The sequence below is a fragment of the Pavona decussata genome, unplaced genomic scaffold, assembly GCF_977016875.1.
Source record: "Pavona decussata unplaced genomic scaffold, jaPavDecu1.1 SCAFFOLD_58, whole genome shotgun sequence".
In the NCBI taxonomy this organism is placed as follows: domain Eukaryota; kingdom Metazoa; phylum Cnidaria; class Anthozoa; order Scleractinia; family Agariciidae; genus Pavona; species Pavona decussata.
Genome location: NW_028145480.1, coordinates 3,462,195 through 3,484,994, shown reverse-complemented (window position 1 = coordinate 3,484,994; position 22,800 = coordinate 3,462,195). Strand labels below are relative to the sequence as shown.

The window sequence follows — 22,800 nt, the reverse complement described above, 5'->3', positions numbered from 1 at the left end:
TCTGATTAAGTCCAGTCTTTTGAATATAGATCCATTGATAGTCATCTGTTTATAATCCCATTCAGTAGGAATAACGCAGACACCTTGTTTTATAAACGGTGTATTTCCGTTTAGCCGGTGATTAACTTTCTACGAAGCCAATGTTACAAGAATAACACACTGTTCAACAAATGTTGAACAGTGTATCATGTCATGTTGAAATTCAGGCCATTCAACATGTTGACCTTTGTTGAACATGTCTCAGATATACATTCCTACAACACCAGGTCAGAAACCGCCGACAAACTTTATATCATGTCTTCACGTCTTGATCAACTAAAGCCGGAATTCATTTTCTCGATTTGGCGCACGGCTATGGAATTCTTTACGGGATAATATTAGAAAGTCTGACAACAGAAAATTATTCAAAAAACAAATACAGGAAATACTTATCAACATTTTAAAAAAAGAAAATGCTTACCTTACACCTTCTTCTATTCTTGAAATAATGAAAAGCTTGTGAATATGCAACAATCCTTTAATGTCGATCAGCTAGCGAATCCTTTTTGCGTCACTTGTTTTTGTTTAATACTTATTTAACTTTTATTTTAGTAAATTCAGTTGTAAACACCAAATTTATTTGTATTTAGTTTAACATAGACATACCTACCCGCCTCGACTAGCTTCAGCTATTTGCGGGTAGGTACATAACCAGCTTGTAACTGTCTGTTTTTTTTTTTTTTTTTTTTTTAATAAAGCGTTGTTGTAAATATAAAACCCGCCTCTGCGTGCAACACTGTCGCCGGTGAACGACCAAAGAAAACATCAAGCAATTTATCAGGGCACCAACAATTCTAAACGTCGCTCAACACTGATTTGTTGAGAAATAAATCAGTGTTGAACGATGTTGCATTCTGTTTCATGTGCTTTAAATAGCAATCATGACCCATCTCGTAAGCAGTGCGTCTGCCATTTCAGTACCCATCTTAGTAGCCGGTCCAATAACTGACATAATCGATCTTTCTTAAAAATTCAGCTCTGTATTAAAAGTAGGGTAACTCCTCGGCTGTCACCGAATTCCACGTACATTTTCAACGAACAATGAAGGGCTATTAAGCCGGCGCTCGAAACGTCACCACTCGAAACTATCTTTGATGGCCAAATAACCTTTAGTTATCAATTCTGTTGATATTAGACAAAAAAAGAAACATTCATAAGGATATGGACGATCATGAACTTGTAACAAAATTAAACTAAGCATTCTATCACGGATGAGTCTTTAATGCCATCCCCACCATTTAGAACGTGTCTTGAAATGGGAGACCCAGTTCCAAACTCATTCAGTCTTTATGATCGACAATTTCACGTCTTTTAATTTTGAAATGGTAGACCCTCCCAAGCTCTTCTCCTCGCTTAGCACACAAACACTGCTATATGTTTATAAAACTCTTATCGAAAAATTGCTTGTAAAAGTGTTTACTTTCTATTACCTTAAACGGTACTAATAAACAATTCAGCACGATGGAACTAATAATATACACCAGGGTTGAGGCCATCCCTGGGAGTCTTTTGAAATGGGAGACGCTTCCAGAGTCTTTTCTTTATGGTCGACAATTTCTCGTCTTTTAATTTTGAAATAGGAGACCCTTCCAAGCTTTTTTCTTTTTAATTATAGACAGTTTGTCGTCTTTTGAAATGAGAGATCCTTCTCCTCCACCTCAAGGAAGAATTATCAGCTTAAGCATCTTAAAAATGTCCACAAAGTTGCAATTGGAAGATGTCCAGGAAGATGTAAAAATCAAACAGAGCATAAAAAGCTTTACTCTTTACTGCGCGTGGTCAACTGTACACCGCACGCCGATAAGATAATCTCTTATCTGCCTCAAATATCAGTCTTTCACTCGAGGATCAGGCCGTATATAAATAGTTTAAGATTTCATTCTAGATAACCGGATTTAGTTCCAAGTTGCTGTCGATATCGCGTTTTTAGTTCAAATTACTGGTTCACGTCCGCATGTATGCTTACTGTCAACTCTGTCAGCACACGGTCAAACGTTTCAAAAGCAAGATCTACAAAGGTAGGGTTTGTGGTTACTGTTTGCTTGCATAACATCAAGGGCATTGAACGGTTCGTTTTCGTGGACTATCTGCTTTAACCGGCTTCTCCGAAATCCGGATTAAATTATGATAAAAAACTAGAGTTTTCTTCAGTTACGGCTAAGCCTCACCTCAAACTTCCGTGACATTGACAAACTAATTCCTTTCCATTTCGGAGCGGACAATGGAGTGTTTCCAAAGAATTCCTGCGACTTGAATTTTCAGCTATAGAATCCGAACCGAACGGGCTTTGTTTACTTAGCAAACCAAGCACCAATTATTTGAAACAAAGCTTTTCTTACAGCGGGGCCATGTTATGGAATAACTTGCCCAAACGCTTAAAAAATGCTTCATCCGTTGAGCATTTTAAGCGAAATATCAAGAAGTTAGCTGATATAACGGACTCCCGCACGGCAATCTTGTAATAAAAGCAGTTGTAATTAGTTTTTAACTTAAGCTTAACTGATGATTTTCCGTGTTTAAACAAAGATTTACATACATACATTACCGGAAAGACATGCCAGAGGAACACTCTGGAAACACAGCGGACATTTTAAAAGTATTTTGTTCACATTGTATCCTTTGGGTGCCCCTGATAGCACGTGCCTGTTCATGTGTATTTGTCTTTGTGAGGAGGCCCAACTAGTATAATTTTCTGCGTAAGAAACGAAAGAAGTCTTTTTATCTCGGTTAAACAAAACTGTTGAATTAGTTAACCGGTAAGCCATAAGCTTTATTGATTACGAAAAAGTCTTTTCACTCTGGGTGGTGCGCAGTTGTTGAACCTTAAATGTGATAATTAACAAGCTTTTGTCATGATCATCACCGGAAATTGGATCATAAACATCTACCAACACCATGTCACGGAAAGTCTCCTTGTTTACCTGCAGTTCATCTAAATTTGACGAATTAAGGGGCAAGATCTATGGTTAATTGGGTGTTCATAACGTCAAAGCACTAAAAATGATGGAACAGGTTTTTCTGATTGCAATGCAAACTCAAGAATGTCATCAACCTTGCAATAGATTAAGGTACAAATTTTTCGCCAGACTTTGCCAATTTTTCCAACCGCAAATCTATCTCGGAAACGTCACTCAGCGTCAACGGGTCAAAAACGCTTTCTTCATCTTTAATGGCAAAACACACAGGAAACACTGAGGATTGAGTGGGATTTCCGATCAGTCTGCGAACTGGATCCAAGAATGGTGACTCCTTTACTCCTCCCGGCACATACCACGGCGATTTTGCGCATCTCGGCATATGCCTTCTACAACAAAGGTATTATTACACTGTTTATGACTACAGTCAACTCCCTTTATTGCGGACACCCTCGGGAGTCCGTAATAGCGGGAATTTATTTCAGTCAAACGACTGTAATTTATTTTTTTCTGGGGATTTAACAGCTGTTCGTATGGGTTGTCCGTAATAACGAGGTGTCCGCAAAGCGAGAGTTGACTCTATGTGGGAAAAGCATATGTTAACAAGAAGTGCTTGGAATCCAAAAACAAAATCGGCGATGACCATGCATTTTCAGAGATAATTATGTTTCAATCTGGGACAAAAACATCTCTGTATTAGGAGGCATTCTATGCCGGCTACGGTCGTTGCGATCGCTTTGATCGCTGAGCGCCGGGGTTAAAAAAAAGTTAAGCATTTGTAGCAATCATAAGAAAAACAGGAGGGCGAAAAGAAAAATATTCAGTGATTTCCCCCAAACAGCAATTCAATGTACTAACTGAAGACTTTTAAAACACCCGAGGGAAATTTGTGGTGTTTCTGGTAGTAACTATTTCGTCGCTGTACATAGTCGCCCTGACTCGCAATGAAGGTGGATTTGGTGTCCTCTGGATCCGGTAGTGGTCTGTTTTTTGGCGTCTCTCTAATTGCAAAAACATTAGTACACAAACAGGCAAAACTTGCGCAATCTTTGGGGAGCAGGGATGGCGCAGTGGTGAGAGCACTCGCCTCCCACCAATGTGGCCCGGGTTCGATTCTCGGACTCGGCGTCATACCTGGGTTGAGTTTGTTGTTGGTTCTCGTCTTTTCTCCGAGCGGTTTTTCTCCGGGTACTCCGGTTTTCCCCTCTCCTAAAAAAAATCAACAATCAGCTAGTGCTCTGCGCGAAAGACATTGACACTTAAATAAAGTAATTTATTAATTTATTTTATTTTAATAGCGGTCCAATTGAAGTCGCAAAGAAAACAACGGTACGTGCAACTTAGCATTCCCTGCTCTATACCTGATCCTGTGCAAAAACACGAATTGTTAAAAAAAAAAAAAATTGTTAAAGTCATGGTTCAATTATTTGTTCGTGATTGCCATTTTTACTTTGCCGGAGTAAAGGCTATTTCTTACTCTATATTGTGAAGTTAATGTAAGGGTGTGTTTTCGACTTAGTTGTTATTTCCTTTCGATAGTTTTGATGGATATTTTCCAGATTGTTTGACATTTTCCTGTTGTTTAAAGATTAGAGTTAACAGCTGTGCTGTGGACAGGTTTGCCTACTCCCTTTAACCTTGGCTTGGGTTGGTTGAAATCAAGGCAAAACACGTAAGGAATTTATCAGCCTGATTGGTTTCCCTTTCTGTCTATTTTCTTAGAACAGGTGTGTTGGGACCTTCTGGCCTTGGTCCAGTTACAGTCGTAAACATGTTTACAGCACACTATAAAGTAAGGCGTGATTTCAGTGATACTAGTAGGAAAAAGAACTGAGTAGTGTAGACGTAGTATCGTGAAGAATCGTCGTCAAAGAATAAAGAAGAACTACTTAGATTCCTGGTGCCTCTCCGCTGTGTCAACAAAGTGTCCAACATATATTAAGAGATCAGGGAGAAACATCTTTTACTTATGACAATCAAGGAGGTTTTAAAAGGCAATTCCCCGCCTGGAGGTTGAACCCTTCATGCCCATAATTTCACATATTTTAAAGATTGACTGGATTGGATTTGTAAAATATGGATCAGTTGTAAAACGCCGACTGGGCTTATCAAATATAGATTTCTAAACGATGGATTTCTGAAAAATAGCTGATAACGCTTTTAAGGACGGTGCCTCCTAATTCAGAAGTATTTTTGCACAGTTTATGATCATGTGGGAAAAGTAGATATTAGTCAGAGATCATATTGGGCTGTTGGAATCCAGAAACAAAATCGGGGGTAGCGGGGCAATGTTTAGAGATAATTAAGCAACAATTATTCTAAAAAGTGGTAAAGTACAAAACAGTGTGTGGCGGTTTTTGTTTGTCTGTTTTTTTTTTTTTTTTTTTTTTTCAAATTTAAGCGTTATTATCTCTGACTAATGCATGGTTACCCCCAAGTTCCTTTTCGATTCTCCCAATAGTTTTAAACCGCGCAAAAATATCCCTGTATTCGTCGGCACCACCCATAGGATACCCGAGTATCTCGAGATGCGCAGAACGTATACACAGTAACAAAAGTAGGCACCGTCCTTAACTCGGCTCTTCCTTTAACTTCTTTAAGCCAACACTGTATCTCAGTACCTTGTTCCACACAAGAGAACTTCTGTTTACTAACAATAGCGGCACCGCAATGACGTAATGAAATCCAACTGATGGCCGCGCCCGGGAAATTCAAAAGCAAAAATAGGTGACAATCATATCTAATTTTAAGCACACTTAAATGTTATTTCTACTCCTTAAAACAAACCTAATAATTTAGACACTATTTACTATATACTAAGCCATGAAGCCCCTCTGATATGGGGCGCCAAGTGTAAAAATATTATTCAGCGATAATTTTGCATTATTTAGCAAATCAAATAAAATATCATTGTAATTTATAAATCATTTTATCGAAAAGTTAAACGCTAAAAGATTCTTTAAAAACATTTTAAAAACTCTAAGAAGCGAACGACGTTTCGGCGTTACTCTACGCCATTATCAAGTCAAAAAGGTAAAAGTTAAAACAAGAATATATAAAGACGTAAAACAATAAAATATTTGTGTGTCCTATGGGTATATTACCCAAAGTAAAACAAAACGAACCAATAGAAAAAGAAACGAAAGAGTCAAGTGAAAAGTTTGGCGCGAATTGAGTCACTTTGAGTGTTGAGAGAAGGCTTGGTGTCCTTTATAAACAGCATCTCGTATATTAGGCAATCAAACTTGCTTCTGCATTTCTTTAGGACTTTAAAGAGGTGATCAATCTTCGCTCCTTTGTTGCCATGTTGTGTTTCAAGGTGTTTCCCGATAGCAGAATAGCGGTGTTCACTTATGCGTTGGTGTAAGTGTCGGGCAGTAAAGCCGACATAATTTACATCGCACAAATCACATTGGAGATCGATCACCTCTTTAAAGTTCTAAAGAAATGCAGAAGCAAGTTTGATTGATCGGCTCTGTAAACATAACTGAAATAGGCAAAGCACCGGTACCGAACTTCTTCTTTTCGGTTTTCGCCACGGAACAGCGCGATATAAATGAACAGAAAATGATAGCAGAAAATGATACAGGCTGTGATTACCGGCTTGACTTCTAGCAAATTAAGGCTGTTTCTTGCTGAAATTACTGCAAAATTATGATATAGAAAGAAACTTTTAACTGTATCATGTGCGTCTTGACATCATTGACCTAAATGGTGGTTCGCTGCTGAGAACTGAGTTGTTTTTCAGAAATGGTTTTCGGGCTTTCAGTTAACCATAATCACATGAGAGTGTGAATAAAAGATTCCCTAGAGTAAAAGGGAATGAAAGTTTAGTTTGAATATGGCTTGAGAGCACTGAAACAGAATTGCAATCTTGCACCAAGGATATTTCAAAAAAGGATTAGCGTTGAGGTACTTCGTGTTTCCAGAAAGTTTGTCTTCAGCGAAGAAGCCCAAATTTGTTTTATGCGTTTAATAACCAATTATAAAAGAAGGCTTTTACCTACTGGAAATTCAGTACCTATACACAGACCATCAAGGCTGCTCCAGTTTGTTTGACAAGTTGAGCTCGCTTGGCAAATAGAAAGAAAAAAGAAAGTAAGGAATTCCAAAGGCACGAACGGAATGGAAGAGTGTCACTTGAACTGCGCTGAAATGTTCCTTTTTGGGCTGAATTTTCAGCCCGCCATGAATTTGAAGACAGGTGTCACACTTGTATGCACGGCTTTGTTTTCTTTGACTAGGCATGTGAGACTTAACGGCCAGTAGTCCACGAAAGTTGCATCTTCAAAATCTCATTAATAATTCATAAGCCCTTTGACCTGTCAAATGGTCGATAAAACATCACGTGCAGTGGTTTTAAAACCCAATAAAACCTCCTCCTTATTAGTATGGGGTGTTTAATGTTTTTCTCGTATGCTAATTTCCAACGTTCACAAAAGCATCGTTGTTATGAACTCTTTTGACAGATGCTTTCCAGGAATGTTTTTGAAGCCGTTCAAAAAACTCGCAGCACGTGTTTTATCGGGTCTAAAACCATTCGGCCGCGCTTTGTCGTTTTAAGCCCCGATAAAACACTGCTGCTCGAGTTTTAAACATTACTTAAAAGCCTCTCGTTTAATAACAGCAGACTAATCTGTTATCGTACAAATCGTTTTTTCGACTGATTATAAAATCTGAGATAGGTCAGAAATCTCCTTTATCCAATATATGACCCCTATCAGTAATGATGAGCAAATGTGATCGTTTTTGCCAATCTTTTGAATATAGATCCATTGATATAGCCATCTGTTTACAATCTTATTCGGTAGGAATAACGCAAAGACATCTTGTTTTATAAACGGCGTATTTCCGTTTAGCCAGTAATTAACTTTTTACGAAGCCAATGTTACAAGAATAACACACTGTTCAACAGATGTTGAACAGTGGATCATGTCATGTTGAAATTCAGGAAATTCAACATGTTGACCTTTGTTGAACGGAATATATAAAACCTGCCTCTGCGTGCACTACTGTCGCCGGTGAACGGCCAAAGAAAACATCAAGAAATTTATCAGGGGACCAACAAGTTTAAACGTCGCGTAACACTGGTTTGTTGAGCAACAAATCAGTGTTGAACGATGTTGCATTCTGTTTCATGCGCTTTAAATAGCAATCATGACCCAACTCGTAAGCAGCGCGCCAGCCATTTCAGTACCCATCTTAGTAGCCGGTCCAATAACTGACATAATCGATCTTTCTTAAATATTCAACTCCATATTAAAATTAGGGGAACACCTCGGCTGTCACCGAATTCAACGTGCATTTTCAAAAGATTAATGAAGGGCTAACCAGCGCTCGAACCTATTTTTGGTGGCCAAATAACCTTTAGTTATCCATTCTGTTGATATTAGATCAAAAACAAACATTCATAAGCATGTGGACGACCATGAACTTGTAACAAAATTAAACTAAGCATTCTATCACGGATGAGTCTCTAATCCCACACCCACCATTTAGAATGTTCGAGAACCCGAACTCATTCAGTCTTTATGATCGACAATTTCTCGTGTTTTAATTTTGAAATGGGAGACCCTTCCAAGCACTTCTCCTCGCTTAGCACACAAACACTGCTATATATTTATAAAACTATTCTAGAAAAATTGCTTGTAAAAGTGTTTACTTTCTATTACCTTAAACGGTAATAAACAATCCAGCACGATGAACATAACAATATAATTTAACGTAAACAACAGAGTAGAGGCCACCCTTGGGAGTCGTTTGAAATGGGAGACCCTTCCAGAGCCTTTTCTTTATGGTCGACAATTTCTCGTCTTTTAATTTTGAAATAGGAGACCCTTCCAAGCCTTTTCTCGTTTCTCTGTCATTTGAAATGAGAGATCCTTCTTCTCCGCCTCAAGGAAGAATTAAAAGCATCTTTAAAATGTCCACAAAGTTGCAATTGGAAGATGTCCAGGAAGATGTAAAAATCAGAAAAAGCACAACTGTATACCGCATGACGATAAGATAATCTCTTATCTGCTTCACATATCAGTCTTTCACTCGAGAATTCAGCCGTAAATATTTAATTTAAGATTTCATTCTGGATAACTAGATTTAGTTCCAAGTTCCTGTCGATCGCGTGATTACTTCAAATTGCTGGTTCACGTCCGCTTGTATGCTTACAGTCAACTCTGTCAGGACACAGTCAAACGTTTCAAAAGCAAGATCTACAAAGGTAGGGTTTGTGGATTCGGTTTGTTTGCATAGCATCAGGGGCATTCAACGGTTCGTTTTGGTGGACTATCTCCGAAATCCGGATTAAATTGGGGATAAATCGAAAAACTAGGGTTTTCTTAAGTTACGAGCTTTTACGTGACATTGTAAAACTAATTCCTTTCCATTTCGGAGCGGACAATGATGTCACTGAAAATGCGAAATAAGGCCGGCGAGCAATTAAGGAAAGTCACGGAAGAAAATTCCGCTTCCAAACAGTTCCTGCGACATGGAATCAGAACCGAAGTGGCTTTGTTTACTTAGCGGAAAGACATGCCATCAGAAAACTCTGAGAACACAGCGGATATTTTAAAAGTATTTTGTTCACATTGTTCCCTTTGGGTGCCCCTGATAGCACGTGCCTGTTCATGTGTATTTGTCTTTGTGAGGCGGCCTCACTAGTATAAACTTCATAGCTCCCATGAAGTGATGCGCAATCCAACTCGAGTCCTCGGTTGTGCGCGTCTTAGCGTACTATAGACGGCAACGAGAACGCCGCAAAACAAAAGGTTTAATGAGGAAAAACAATCGTTCTGCACGTGCGTTTTACATTTTGGTACATTTCTTTGCCGTCCTCTGCAAAACAACAACGTGAAACGACCACATTTAAGGTTTTGTGGAGAACGTGAACGCACGACGAAGAATTTTCTTTCTTAACTTGTACGCCACTCCTACCAATTTGGTTCCTGGATAGTTCGCAATTTTTGCAAAAGTTGAGCGAGTTGAAACAATCGCGAAGTATCACAAATGAAATAAAGATATATTTTCGGTGACGTTATCGTTGCCGTCGTCGTTGCTTAAGCTCCATAATGAATGAGTAGATACTGTACAGGAATTCTGATTAATATCTTGAACCAACACCATAAAGGTAGTACCATCCGAAGTTTGTTTCATTTTTAGTGCTGTTCTTAACAAGTTACGTTGGTTATTTCATCCATTATTGACACTTTTGGTGAAGGTACAGAAGTTGATAACTTGACCTGACTAAATAAGTTCAACCTCGGTAAGCGAGCTCAGCCGTAAGCGTAAGTTCCCGCGCACGAAAAAAGTCTCTTTTACCGGTAAAACAAAACTGTTGATTTAGTTATCCGGTAAGCCATTATGAAAAAGTCTTTTTACTTTGGGTGGTGCGCAGTTGTTGTACCTTAAATGTGACAATTAATAAAGTTTTTGTCATGATCATCACCGGAAATTGGATCATAAACCAACAACATGTCACGGAAAGTCTCCTTGTTTACTTGCAGTTCATCTAAATTTGACGAATAAAGAGGCAAGATATATGGTTAATTGGGTGTTCATTACGTCCAAGGACTAAAAATGATGGGACAGGTTTTTCTGAGCGCAATGCAAACTCAAGAACGTCATCACCCTTGCAGTAGGTTAAGGTGCAAATTCTTCCCCAGACTTTGCCAATTCTTCCAACCGCAAATCTATCTCGGAAACGTCACTCAGCGTCGACGGGTTAAAAAACGCTTTCTTCATCTCCAATGGCAAAACACACAGGAAACACTGAGGATTGAGTGGGATTTCCGATCAGTCTGCGAACTGGATCCAAGAATGGTGACTCCTTTTATTACCGGGACATACCCCGGCGACGGGATGTGCCTTCTTTATATAAAACAAAGATATTATTACGCTGTTTATGACCATGTGGGACAAGTATATCTTAACAAGAGGTGCTGGAATCCAAAAGAAAATTGGCGATGACCATGCATTTTCAGAGTCAATGTTTCAATTTGGGACAGGAATACCTCTGTATTAGGAGGCATTCTATGCCGACTACGATCGTTGCGATCGCTGACCGCCGGGGTTGAAGAAAAGTTCAGCGATCGTAGCAATCATATGAAAAACAGGAGGGCGAAAAGAAAAAATTTCAGTGATTTCCCCCCAAACAGCATTTCAATGTACTAACCGAAGACTTTTAAAACAGCGGAGGGAAATTTGTGGTGTGTCTGGTAGCAACTATTTCGTCGCTGTACATAATCGCTCTGACTCGTAATCTTTTTGTTATTTTCTATTAAAATTTGTCCTTTTTCCCGCACACTGATCCACGAGTTCGTGGACCGGTGGAACCATTTTGTTATTTAGCGAGGACTTAAATTAGCGAATTAGTCCCCCATTTCAATTTTTATTTAAAAGCCAGTATAAATATTGTTCATAAGGCTCTTCAGATGTGTAGTGTCTTGTGGTCTCCTCATAGAGAACTACATATGCACTTGCTATGGCGCTTACCCCGGCTTAAATAGCGATAGGTAGGGATCAGCTGCAAGACACTCAGCACGAAAGCGTAGTGCTTTGTTTTTTCAGACTGGAGCTGTTCAAAAAAAAAAAAATATGGACGGCCGTTTCCCTACATAAAATACTACTTCCACGCAAAACAAATTTGATTGCCTTCAACAAAAACCCTGGAACGACGTTTCGAAGAAGTTTCATTCTATACCTAACCTTAACCGTAGTCGAACGTTAAAAATGAGAAAAGTAAAGATAAGTTTTAACTTTGGGAGATCAAAAGCTGATAAGTTTTTTTGTGAGTGTGCGAGTTTACTGAATCATTTTACAATTCACTAAAAAGTTTCAGGAACCTAAATATCAATCGTGACGTTTTCCGGATGTCACACAAAAAACACGCACACCGTGCAGATAAGTCTCCACACTCTTCATTAAAAAAAAAAAAAAGAAATCTGGAAACTTTTGTAGTATAAATCATAAAATAATAGTTAGTAAACTCACAGACCCACAAACACCTTATCATCTTTGAGCTCTCAAGACAAAATCCTTGTGTTTAACGGACATTTCTTATTTTTTACGTTTGACTGCGGTTCACACCTGAGCTGAGGCGAATGGGCAATCAGCTTGATCTAAGCGTATTGCACTGCAGATTGCAATATATCAAACAATCAAAACATGATCGTGCAGGTACAAAACTTGCAAGGATCAGTGTTGTCCCAGTACACTTGTATCGACACACATTTGCTCTAAAATCCAGCAAGCACTATTGTGATAATCGCAGTATTTGCTTATAGCACTGAACGTTTTGACCTATGTGCTGGAACTCATACATCTCTCCATCATTTTACCGAGTTTTTCAGTATTCAGCTTCTCACCTATCCCGCCTTTCCCATGACGGACTTAATGGTAGGCTATGGTTCCTACAAGGTACTGAATCACAATCGATTTAGTTCAACCCAAAGCAACTCAACACGCATCTTTCCTAAACCCCTCAACTTATGAGAGTTCAAATTTGGCAAGGTGTGAGTTAAGATGTACTCTGTGCCGCTGACATGGCAAATGGCTGGTTATAAGCAAACATCAAAAATTTAGGTAACCTTTTTTTTCAATTTGCAGAAGATTTAGTTAATGGATTTTCTCCATCATTTTTTATGACACATTCTACAAGATACTCACATTATAAAATCGTTGTCTTAAAATTTCAAACGGGAATATTTTCAGTTGCAATTCCTCGAGGAATCTTGCCAGCCTTGGTCTGTCTGGTGATGGCCACGGAAACTAACTTATTACTAGCGCAAGCGGGTGAGAGCCGTAACTAACTCATTACTAGCACGAGCGGGTGAGGGCCGTAGCTAACTTATTACTAGCGCAAGCGGGTGAGGGGATATTTGAAATTCTCTCTGTTTTAGCAAAAGACCACTTTCCTGTTTAAGTATTGCTTTAGCATATTTCATGAAATTCAAATAGATCAAACCGTCAGATATTGATGCTTTATATTATGTAAAACTGAGTGTACAAACGTGTGCAAATTAATGAAGTGTATGATATGGCTGGTAACATTCTTAACGTGTGTGTTGCTTTCATAGGATGGGTATTTCGACAATTGTTAAAGTTACTATGTAAAAACGCATGGCAACTGGTATTTGGTTAAAAAAAAAAAAAAGGAAGAAAAAGGAAAACCACTCGGTTCCGCCTCGTGTTATCAACCCATTTCTCAGATAAACACTCTTCCTCGAGGAAATAATGTGATCGAGTATGTTAAGCCTGGTGAATAAAGGAGAATGATGTATTATTCAGTAAGTGACACAGGCATAATCGGAAAAAAATCCGAGTGCTCCTATCAGGAGTCGAACCTATGACCTTCCAATTACTAGTTCGAATGCTCTCCCTCGTGTTCGACTCCCGTCGAGGACTGGGATTTTTGCTTTGGTTTACTCCCATGACGTGTTGTATATTACAACTTAATTACACCTCATTATGTCCTCATTTAGATGGTTTCTCGAAGATTGACTACCACTTAACGAAGATTTCGGAAGATTTGCAAATCTTCGAAGATGATACGAAAGTTTCGATCATTCTTATGCTGAATCAAGCATAAACGAGGCGCCTTCTTGTCTACTTGTAATTTCCCTCGCAAGACTTGGGCAAAGAAAGAAGTGATGATATGTCGACAGTAAGCAAAAGCCTCACTTTCATGACGTGACTATACAGATTTCAAATGAACGATTTAGAAATAAAAAGTTGTGAATCATCGAACAGTATTTTCAGGCCTATGCTCCACTACCGCGACGACATAAATATTATGTGAACACACTTGAGCGTCTTTTATGACACTGTCATTTCTAGCATCACCCCTGCCCCCCCCCCCCCCCCCCCACAGTTCGAATGCTGGCCACTTCGCTAAGCTGAGTAGCCTCCCACGCAGTCGTTTTCAGGGGACTCGTAGGAAGGAGGTAATACGAGTCCGCTAAAAACGACTGCGTGGGAAGCTATGAGCTGAGCGGATGCCATCTTCATTGACTTGAGTCTGAACATCTTAAATTAGAACAGGACTAATACATTACAATCTAAAATGACACTTACGTCAGGCTTGACCCACCGCAGTGGGCATACTTAGGTACTACAAGGTAACTTGTTGACTCGCATACATGCATTCTTTTTTTGGAGGGGGGGGAGGAGGTGGGGGGGGGGGGGACAGTTTGGTCAGTGTGACGAAATTTCCGCCAATTTTTTTCAGATTTGTCATATTCCCTAAAACTGCCATATCAATCCATCAACTGACATGGCCGAAACTTCTGTGTTGGGCTGATTTGCAATAAGTTGCCTCTTTGACTAATTTACACAAAGACTGAATTTGACGAGAAGTCGCCAAATTTGTCAACATGGCTGGCTTCTGTGTGTTTAGCTAATTTGCATAAGTTTCACAATTTGATGAAATTTTGCGAAATTTGTCACATTCGCCAAAATTGTCAATCGTCGTTATCGCTGGCTTCTATGCATTGCGCAATTTCTATAAACTTGTCAATTTGACTAACTTTGCCACACTCATCACAGTTGCCAATTTTCCAAAATTGTCAAATCCGTCAACATGGCTGGCTTCTATGTTTGGCAATTTGACAAAATTTTGCCAAATCGACAAATTCGTCAATATGGCTGTCTTCTACGTGTTTAGCTAATTTGTATAAGCTTGGTAATTTGACGAAAAATCAGCAAAACTTGTCAACTATGTTGCAAGATTCGTTAAAATTGTCAAATTCGTCAGTGTGCATTTCTGGACAAGAATAAGTGATTACGGCAGAGCAGAGCCACCGAAGGTTCGCTTTTTGATCATTTCAAAGAATGTTAGTTCAAAGTTCTACGTTTTTTTAAATACCAAACCATTCAAAGTTATGCTTCTTGGAATTATTTTGCTGGGTGCTGTTTTGAAGTGTGACCAATCAAAGGAAAGCTACTGAGCAGTACGTTCCTGTGCTGCTGTTTATCATGCTTTTTGTTTAACAAGGTTGTTATCGTAGCCAAGTTTCGTTTTTTCACCATTTATTGAAGCCGTTGGTCACATTACTTAGGCCTGCACAATCAAGTGGTCTACGAAGGAGATCCTCGAGCTGACGGATTTCCCTCACACTCATCGGGGCGCTGATTTACAGTTTGCGTAAGAGCTAAGATGGGCCTCGAAAGAGAGGATATCATGCACGTGATCAACTTCAATTCGCGTGGTGTGTATAGTGTGACAATGCTACACACACTAAAATCTAACTTGGAAGAGGGTAGATATAACAACGCGATTTTGCAGGAGGAGAACAACAAATGGCCGTAAAAGGTAAGTAATAACTAAAACCATGTTCGTCAATTAAACTGAATTGCTTTACCATACAAGGTATTTAGCGCGCTTTTCAATCACGTATCGAAAGTCATTTGAATTTACTTTGGTTTTTCTGCTACCCTCTGTGATTGGACCCCTATATAAAAATAACACAAAAAGATAAATAAAACCCCCCTTATGTAAATCCGCTCACTTGTATAGTGACCCATGGATTTTATAAGCCCCGAACGTAAGGATTTACCACCCCCAAACGTAAGGATTTATAACACCTGAACGTAAGGATTTACAACCCCCAAACGTAAGGATTTATAACACCTGAACGTAAGGATTTACAACCCCCGAACGTAAGGATTTATAACCCTTGGGCTGAGTTGCTCGAAGCATGGTTAGCGCTAACCATTGGTTAAGAGGTATTAAAACCTATAGGTTGTTATGGTATTTAACCCGCATTAGCGCTAACCATGCTTCGAGCAACTGGGCCCTGGACGTAAGGATTTACAACCCCCAAACGTAAATCGACTCGTTACCAGGACAGTAACTGGTGCATAAGGGAGATACGGCAAGGTTTTTACGGGGGAGGGTGGGGATTCTTTTTGCTTTGTAACTATACGTGATGTAAAAACTCTAATAGAAGTCACGAAATACTCGCCTAAAGTTAATAAAATCTTTTAAAAATATACTTAAAATTACTCTTTTGTCTCATTTCACACTTTTTATGATTTTGTTACCGGCTTTTACACCCGTTACCATGGAAACCGTAAATAAATCCCAATCTCTCTATTTTGTCAATTACAAGTGCTATTCTTTTATGTTTACAACCCAGTTATCTCGTGTTTTCTCCTTGCAACCGCATTGGTTCTTTTGTACCACAACCCATTTCGAGCTCTTGTTCCATCATGCATTTCCCAACCACATGGCAGGGTCCGCCATCTTGGAAATTTGATGATTCAACAGAGCAAGAAACTACCTCTTTATCGCAAAAATAGACTCATACTATCTAATACTAGTAGTAATCACAGATTATTGGAGTGCGTTCGACTCCTTACATAGCATAAAACGTAGGTATGGTGGGCCCTTTCCTGTTCGTTTTAATTTGACTTATTTCGTTCGTTTTACTCTTTATGCAGCTTTTCCTTTTTACAATTATCATCATCTTCACAGACTATTTAAACTTTTCCTTTCCAAATTAATAACCACAGTTCTAATGCTGCTTACCCAGTGTGAATAAAGCAAAATTAATGGGCAAACAAATTTTTTTTTTTGAGGGTGAAGAGACATCTGGAGCATGAGGGATTATTTAATTACTTCACACTGAAGCTACGAGATTAGGGGCAAACCCGGGTACGTGACGGATCTGACAGAGAAAAAGTTTAATTCAGGTTGCGTGACATTTGCAAAATATTTTCGTAACGCCTTTAATAATTGAGGAACGTACTTTAAGACGGCATACTTGTCATTTTTACTTGCTACTACTATTTACTAATAACAAGAAAGGTATTTCTTATACACTACGCGAAAATCCCGCTGCTATGAAGCGATAAACATTTTGAATGTTGAGATCTAATTAGCTTATTGAAGATAACCAAATGCGCGTGACCACCGGGCGTGTACAAGCTTGAGCTTTAATCTGATACCAATTCACTAGGTATCAAGGGGGGTTCTACGAAAACACATCATAGCATTTTCCGAGCTCTTGGTTATTGTTGTTTGTTACTTTCACGTTATTTTAATTTATTTTTTTTATAAACCGACCTGCAATTTCAATGGTTCTGTGCCATTCAATGTCAAACGTTTTCAATGTTGGATTAAAATGTTCCTCATTTTCAAAAACTAATTGTGTCGTCATCAACCAAGGAATGTTACGTGACACTTTGAAGACTTCCATTTGATCGAGCAAGTCAGACAGTTCATTGGATGAATTCCCCATAATCGGTTAAGTTCTTATATCAACAGAGGATATAAGTTCCTTAAAATCTTTGCCGGGTGTCTAATGAGGATATTTGCACTGAAATGACACAAAACCATTTAGTCCATGAGCCAAGGGGTTATAAATCCTCACGTCCAGGGGTTATAAATCCTTGCGTCCAGGGATTGTAAATCCTTACGTCCAGGGGTTATAAATCCTTGCGTCCTGGGGTTGTAAATCCTTACGTCCAGCGGGGGTTATAAATCCTTACGTTCAGGGGTTGTAAATCCTTACGTTCAGGGGTTATAAATCCTTACGTCCAGGGGTTGTAAATCCTGACGTCCAGGGGTTATAAATCCTTACGTTCGGGGGTTATAAATCCTTACGTTCGGAGGTTGTAAATCCTTACGTTCGGGGATTGTAAGTCCTTACGTTCAGGGGGTTGTACATCCTCACGTCGAGACAGTTTATTGGATGAATTCCCTTTAGTGATTTAATCAGTTAAGTTCTTATATCAACAGAGAATATAAGTTCCTTAAAATCTTTGCCGGGCGTCTATCGAGGATATTTGCACTGAAATGACACAAAACCATTTAGTCCATGAGCCAAGGGCTTATAATTCCTTACGTCCAGGGGTTATAAATCCTTGCGTCCTGGGGTTGTAAATCCTTACGTCCAGCAGGGGTTATAAATCCTTACGTCCAGGGGTTGTAAATCCTTGCGTCCTGGGGTTGTGAATCCTTACGTCCAGAGGTTATAAATCCTTGCGTCCAGGGGTTGTAAATCCTTACGTCCAGGGGTTATAAATCCTTGCGTCCTGGGGTTGTAAATCCTTACGTCCAGCAGGGGTTATAAATCCTTACGTCCAGGGGTTGTAAATCCTTACGTTCGGAGGTTGAAAATCCTTACGTTCGGGGATTGTAAGTCCTTACGTTCAGGGGTTGTAAATCCTTACGTTCGGCGGTTGTAAATCCTTACGCTCGGGGGTTATAAATCCTTACGTTCGGGGGTTATAAATCCTTTCGTTCAGGGGTTATAAATCCTTTCGTTCAGGGGTTATAAATCGTTACGTCCAGGGGTTTCCTTAAGTTCGGGGGCTGTAAGTCCTTACGTTCAGGGGTTGTAAATCCTTACGTTCGGGGATTATAAATCCTTACATTCGGGGTGGTAAATCCTTACGTTCGGGATTTGTAAATCCTTGCGTCCAGGGGTTATAAATCCTTACGTTCGGGGATTATAAATCCATGGGTTATAAATCATAGTAGCTATATAAGCGAGACGATTTTAGAAGGGGTTTTTATTTAGTTTGTGTTATTTTATATAAGGGTCTGTGCCCAGCTACTGATAATGATCCTACTCTTGTTTGCTACCGCCCAGTTTGCATACATTGTTTTTTTTTTTATAAGAACCTTTTTTGTAAGAACGTCGAGACTGAGATTAACCAAAATTTTAAGAACGTATTAAGAACATTCCACAGGCTAATAGTCGATTAAGAACGTTTTTATCTTGGTAATCTGTAGATAAAATCAAGGTAACAAATGAAATTAACCAAAATACTTAAGGGCATGTTTTGTATAACATTAACAATAGTGACACACATCTCGATTTGTCATAATTAGCTGATCTTGATGCCTTATCTCAGCAGGCAATGCACTTTGATAGATTTCCTGGTCACGTCCGCATTGATTTACTGAAATACAAGTAGTGTATACCATGTAATTTAAGAATATCTTAAGAACGTTTTCAGCCTCAAATCGCAAAAAGAGATAAGAACGTTCAGCTTCAGCTCCAAAATTAGACGTTCTTATAAAACAGAGTGTATAGGCTTACTGAGTTTACACTGATCTTCTCTAGATTACGGAGAAATTCAGTGAACATGGCTTATAGAGGACACAACCATAATAACGTAAGTACGACATGAGTTTAGAACTTTGTTGAACGGTATAAACGTTTGCCCTAAATTGAAACTTGCAACGTCCCTTGTTTCTAAACAAGAGAACGCAATGTTCACTTACTGTAAAATCCCACCCACATCATATATAGTCATAGCCCTGCATAGGCATCCTCTTTAAGAGCTATAAACAAAATAGCAGCAACAACCAATACCTCCGTGTTTACATTGAATAAACGCCTTCTACCGTATTTTACGAAACATAACTTTTATATGGCAGCGCACATGTTTATGTTCACCGATCCGGAACTCTTCGATTCACCCTCTCAGATGCCGTGTGAAATTCTTTTAAAATGTTTACACGGAAAGAACGATCATCTAAGTTAATGAAAGCTTCTCTCTTCTGGTTACATTTGTATTCCTCTTTTTCTTAAATGAGCTTTCTAATCGCTTTGGAGAGACCAAATTAAAGACAATTCATAAACAAACCGTGGACTCGTGCTTACTTGAATGACAACCAACAGTTCATATCGAGTCAATACCTCCAGTAAGAACTTATCCTGTAGGAACGTGTTGCACATGAACAAACGACTAAACACGCACCATCAACCTGTTGTAGTTATAGGATTGCAACCTGTAGGTTTATTTCAAACGGAATTGACGCTAATCGAGAGGTACCGAATGGTCTTTGGCCAGTGTGCTAACACAGTACATTTGTTTTGATTCTCGTGTGTTTCTCTCTTTTCTTCAACCACAGATAAATTTTAAGGATGTTCAAAACCTTCTGGACGTAGATTTATCTCAGTACCTTTCCATACGACAATTCGAGCATACTAGTAACATTTCAGGGGAAGCATGTGGACACTTGTAAAATGTTTGCAAGCTCGAGCAAATTGGAACTCTTCGAAATTTTGCGAGTGATTCGAGCTGAAGCCAAATTTGACGAGCTCTTAATTCCCAAATAAAGAAATAAACCGGTGCACAAATGTCAGTTAATATTTTCAATTCAGATAAACTGGAATTGATTGTAAAAAAGTGAGAAAGCGAATTGAAAGCGGAACCGAATTTTCCCTAACAGACAATTTTAAGTCCATTTTTAGCACATAAATGAAATGTTGAAGACAACTTTTGAACGGTAATTTCTTAGTGAGGTATGTTTACAAGACATAGATGATTCTTAAAGCATAAGTATTCTGGTGATATCGTTGTACATTGCTTCTTTGTGCCAATGTTCGTTAAGCTTAAAGGACCATAGACGATTCTGCTGCGATTTTGTTAGTACATGTATGTGGATAAAATTGTATAAATTACGACCAATCAATTGAAAGATGTAGCGTGGTCCGATACCCTACAGCTTTTCTTTTCATTCTGTTGTGTAAACTGGTTCTGACATTTCAACTTGTTTGAGGAGACAAACGTGTCATGTAAAGGATTATATTATAGTGGCGGTTTGTTTTGCTTTAATACATATGCAATAGCTTTGATCTCAGGATACAACCCCAAGTTTTGTTATTGAAGCTCGCTACCTACACAAAAGTAGTTTTGGCTTTTTGATCGACCTATGGAAGAAATCCACTCAAAAGAATGTAAGAACGAAACCTTTTCAGGAGTTCAGTTCAAAAGTTTCCATCGGAACCGCTTGTTTGCTTACACAAGGTGTTTTGATTCTAATTTTTAATTTCTGTGGATGAAGTTCCTAATGTGACCAACTATTACCATAATGAAAGCTTTTGTCAGCTAAATTTTACTGTGATGATATTATATAATTAAGCTGTACCAACAATACCATGGATGTTTCCCGCAATCAAGCCTGTGGATCGAATTTTCAAGCGCGCCCAATCGAATCAAAACTACTAAGCAATACTTTTCCAGTATTACTGTTAATTATTTTCTACAAACTAACCTTTGAATGTGTACAAACAATCCTAAACTGTGACCGTTCAAATACCATCCTGTTATGCCGTCTCTTAAATGTAACTGTGAGCACTTATTAAAAAGTACTACTGAACGCTATTCACTTCTGATGCTGTTTGTTTATAATTCTATAAAATTTTGTGTAAATTTGTGGATTAGGATAAGGCTATGTATACTCTTTATTTGCTCAATGAGGCTTTAGATTTTTGGTACACCTTACCGCGGTTGAAATCCTGAAACGTAGCCATTCAAATAAACATATTGAGCGGATAAAAATTTTAAAACACGACCTTAGTGCTGTCTACCATTCCTAGGTTTTTAGTCTGCAGATGCTAGATGGGGTTTTCAGGTGTGACCATAAAACATGCTGTACAAGGAGGCTCTTGAGTTTGTTTAATCTGTCAATAATATCGTAAAGGAAGACCATTCAAGTTCCAGTGGCACTGTTTATTTAGGCTTGCAAGGTGGTCCTAACAAATATTGCTAATATTCTTAAACCATTTCAATGAAAACCTTTAAGCAACAGAATTCCAGTAGTACTGTGTATACCATGTACAACTGATAATTTTTTACTGGGGAAAGTTATACTGAGCAGTGTTTCCCTAGAGGTGCTGTTCATTATGTTGCAGAAGGAGATTCTCAAGTTTTTGTCTCTGGATAACAATCGTTGAGGATATATAACGACTTAAACAAGAGCCCTTCAGCAGTAACAATCTAGTACAACTGTTTATTTAGGGTTAAACAGGAAGTTCCGGCATAAAGGGAGCCTGGTCAGGCCATTCTCACCTTCAGTTGTCAATCAATCATCAAAGCGCAAACAACTGACAAACAACATGTGTCTCTTTCTTCGGCGTTTACCGATAAAATTGGCCTAGTTTTCATAATAACTCTTGTTAAACAAATAAGAATTTCATATCTTCTATTGTTGTGATGATATTATAAAATTTTGAGGCATATTTTTTAGAGGGCGCTTGAGTCAACAACTTGCCACGACTGAACAGCGTCTAAATTTGCATCTCACGCCCACAAAAGCGTGAAATGAGGGAGGGGCTTGCCCTTTTATAGCAGAACTTCTTGTTTAAAGCTGGTTGGATTACACTTTTTACTATGCTGGTGAAAATTCCAATGGTGATTCTAACTTTTAAGTCTGCATCATGGATGAAATCTGAAATTGCAGTGACCAATCAAACGAAATCCATTAAGTAGTTACTATCCTGTGATGTTATTTAATAAGCTGTACAAGGAGTTTCCTAATTTTTATTCTCTAGATGAACTGCTAAACGGTGGCAATTTAATGTAAAACTCTCATAGCTGTAAAGTTGTAAGGTGTGACAATTCACTAAAAGAAAATCCACTATATGGCAGTATTTCCTACTAAGTGATCTTTAATAATAATGCTGACAAAGGTGGTTCTGCGTCTACTGATGAACAGTACTTCCACGCGGTGCTGTTAATTAACTATGCTGTAAAACTTCATTCTAACTTCTGAGTCTAGGGATAAAATTCTGAACTGTGGCCATTCATTGAACATTTCTGAGCAGTACCTAATCCTGTGGAGTTGTTTATTATGCTGTAAAAATTGATGCCAACATTTGAGTCTGTGGATAAAATTCTAAACTGTGGCCATTCATTGAACATTTCTGAGCAGTACCTTCGTGTAGAGTTGTTTATTATGCTGTAAAAAGTGATGCCAACATTTGAGTCTGTGGATAAAATTCTAAACTGTGGCTATTCTTGAACATTTCTGAGCAGTACCTTCCTGTGGAGTTGTTTATTATGCTGTAAAAAGTGATGCCAACATTTGAGTCTGTGGATAAAATTCTAAACT

At 38.6% G+C, this 22,800-nt stretch overlaps 1 protein-coding gene and 1 long non-coding RNA gene across 4 annotated transcripts in view; both read left to right on the top strand.

Moving 5' to 3' along the window:
• Positions 1–8,880: 8,880 nt before the first annotated feature.
• Positions 8,881–22,800, top strand: part of LOC146479718 (uncharacterized) — a 26,468-nt gene continuing 12,548 nt past the window's right edge. Inside the window, exons 1-3 of one of the 3 annotated variants that reach the window (XM_085110551.1) lie at positions 8,881–9,171; positions 15,005–15,258; positions 19,022–19,073. In XM_085110551.1, coding sequence (XP_084966677.1) covers positions 19,044–19,073 — 30 coding nt within the window. In that variant the 5' untranslated portion in view covers positions 8,881–9,171; positions 15,005–15,258; positions 19,022–19,043. Of the gene's footprint in view, positions 9,172–14,795; positions 15,259–19,021; positions 19,074–22,800 lie in introns of those variants that run through there. The other 2 variants (XM_085110550.1, XM_085110552.1) reach the window with 2 other exon arrangements.
• The window catches only part of LOC146479714 (uncharacterized), a 105,069-nt gene continuing 96,464 nt past the window's right edge, over positions 14,196–22,800 (top strand). The window contains exon 1 of the long non-coding RNA XR_014864874.1: positions 14,196–14,797. This is a non-coding gene — a long non-coding RNA (uncharacterized LOC146479714). The remainder of the gene's footprint in view (positions 14,798–22,800) is intronic.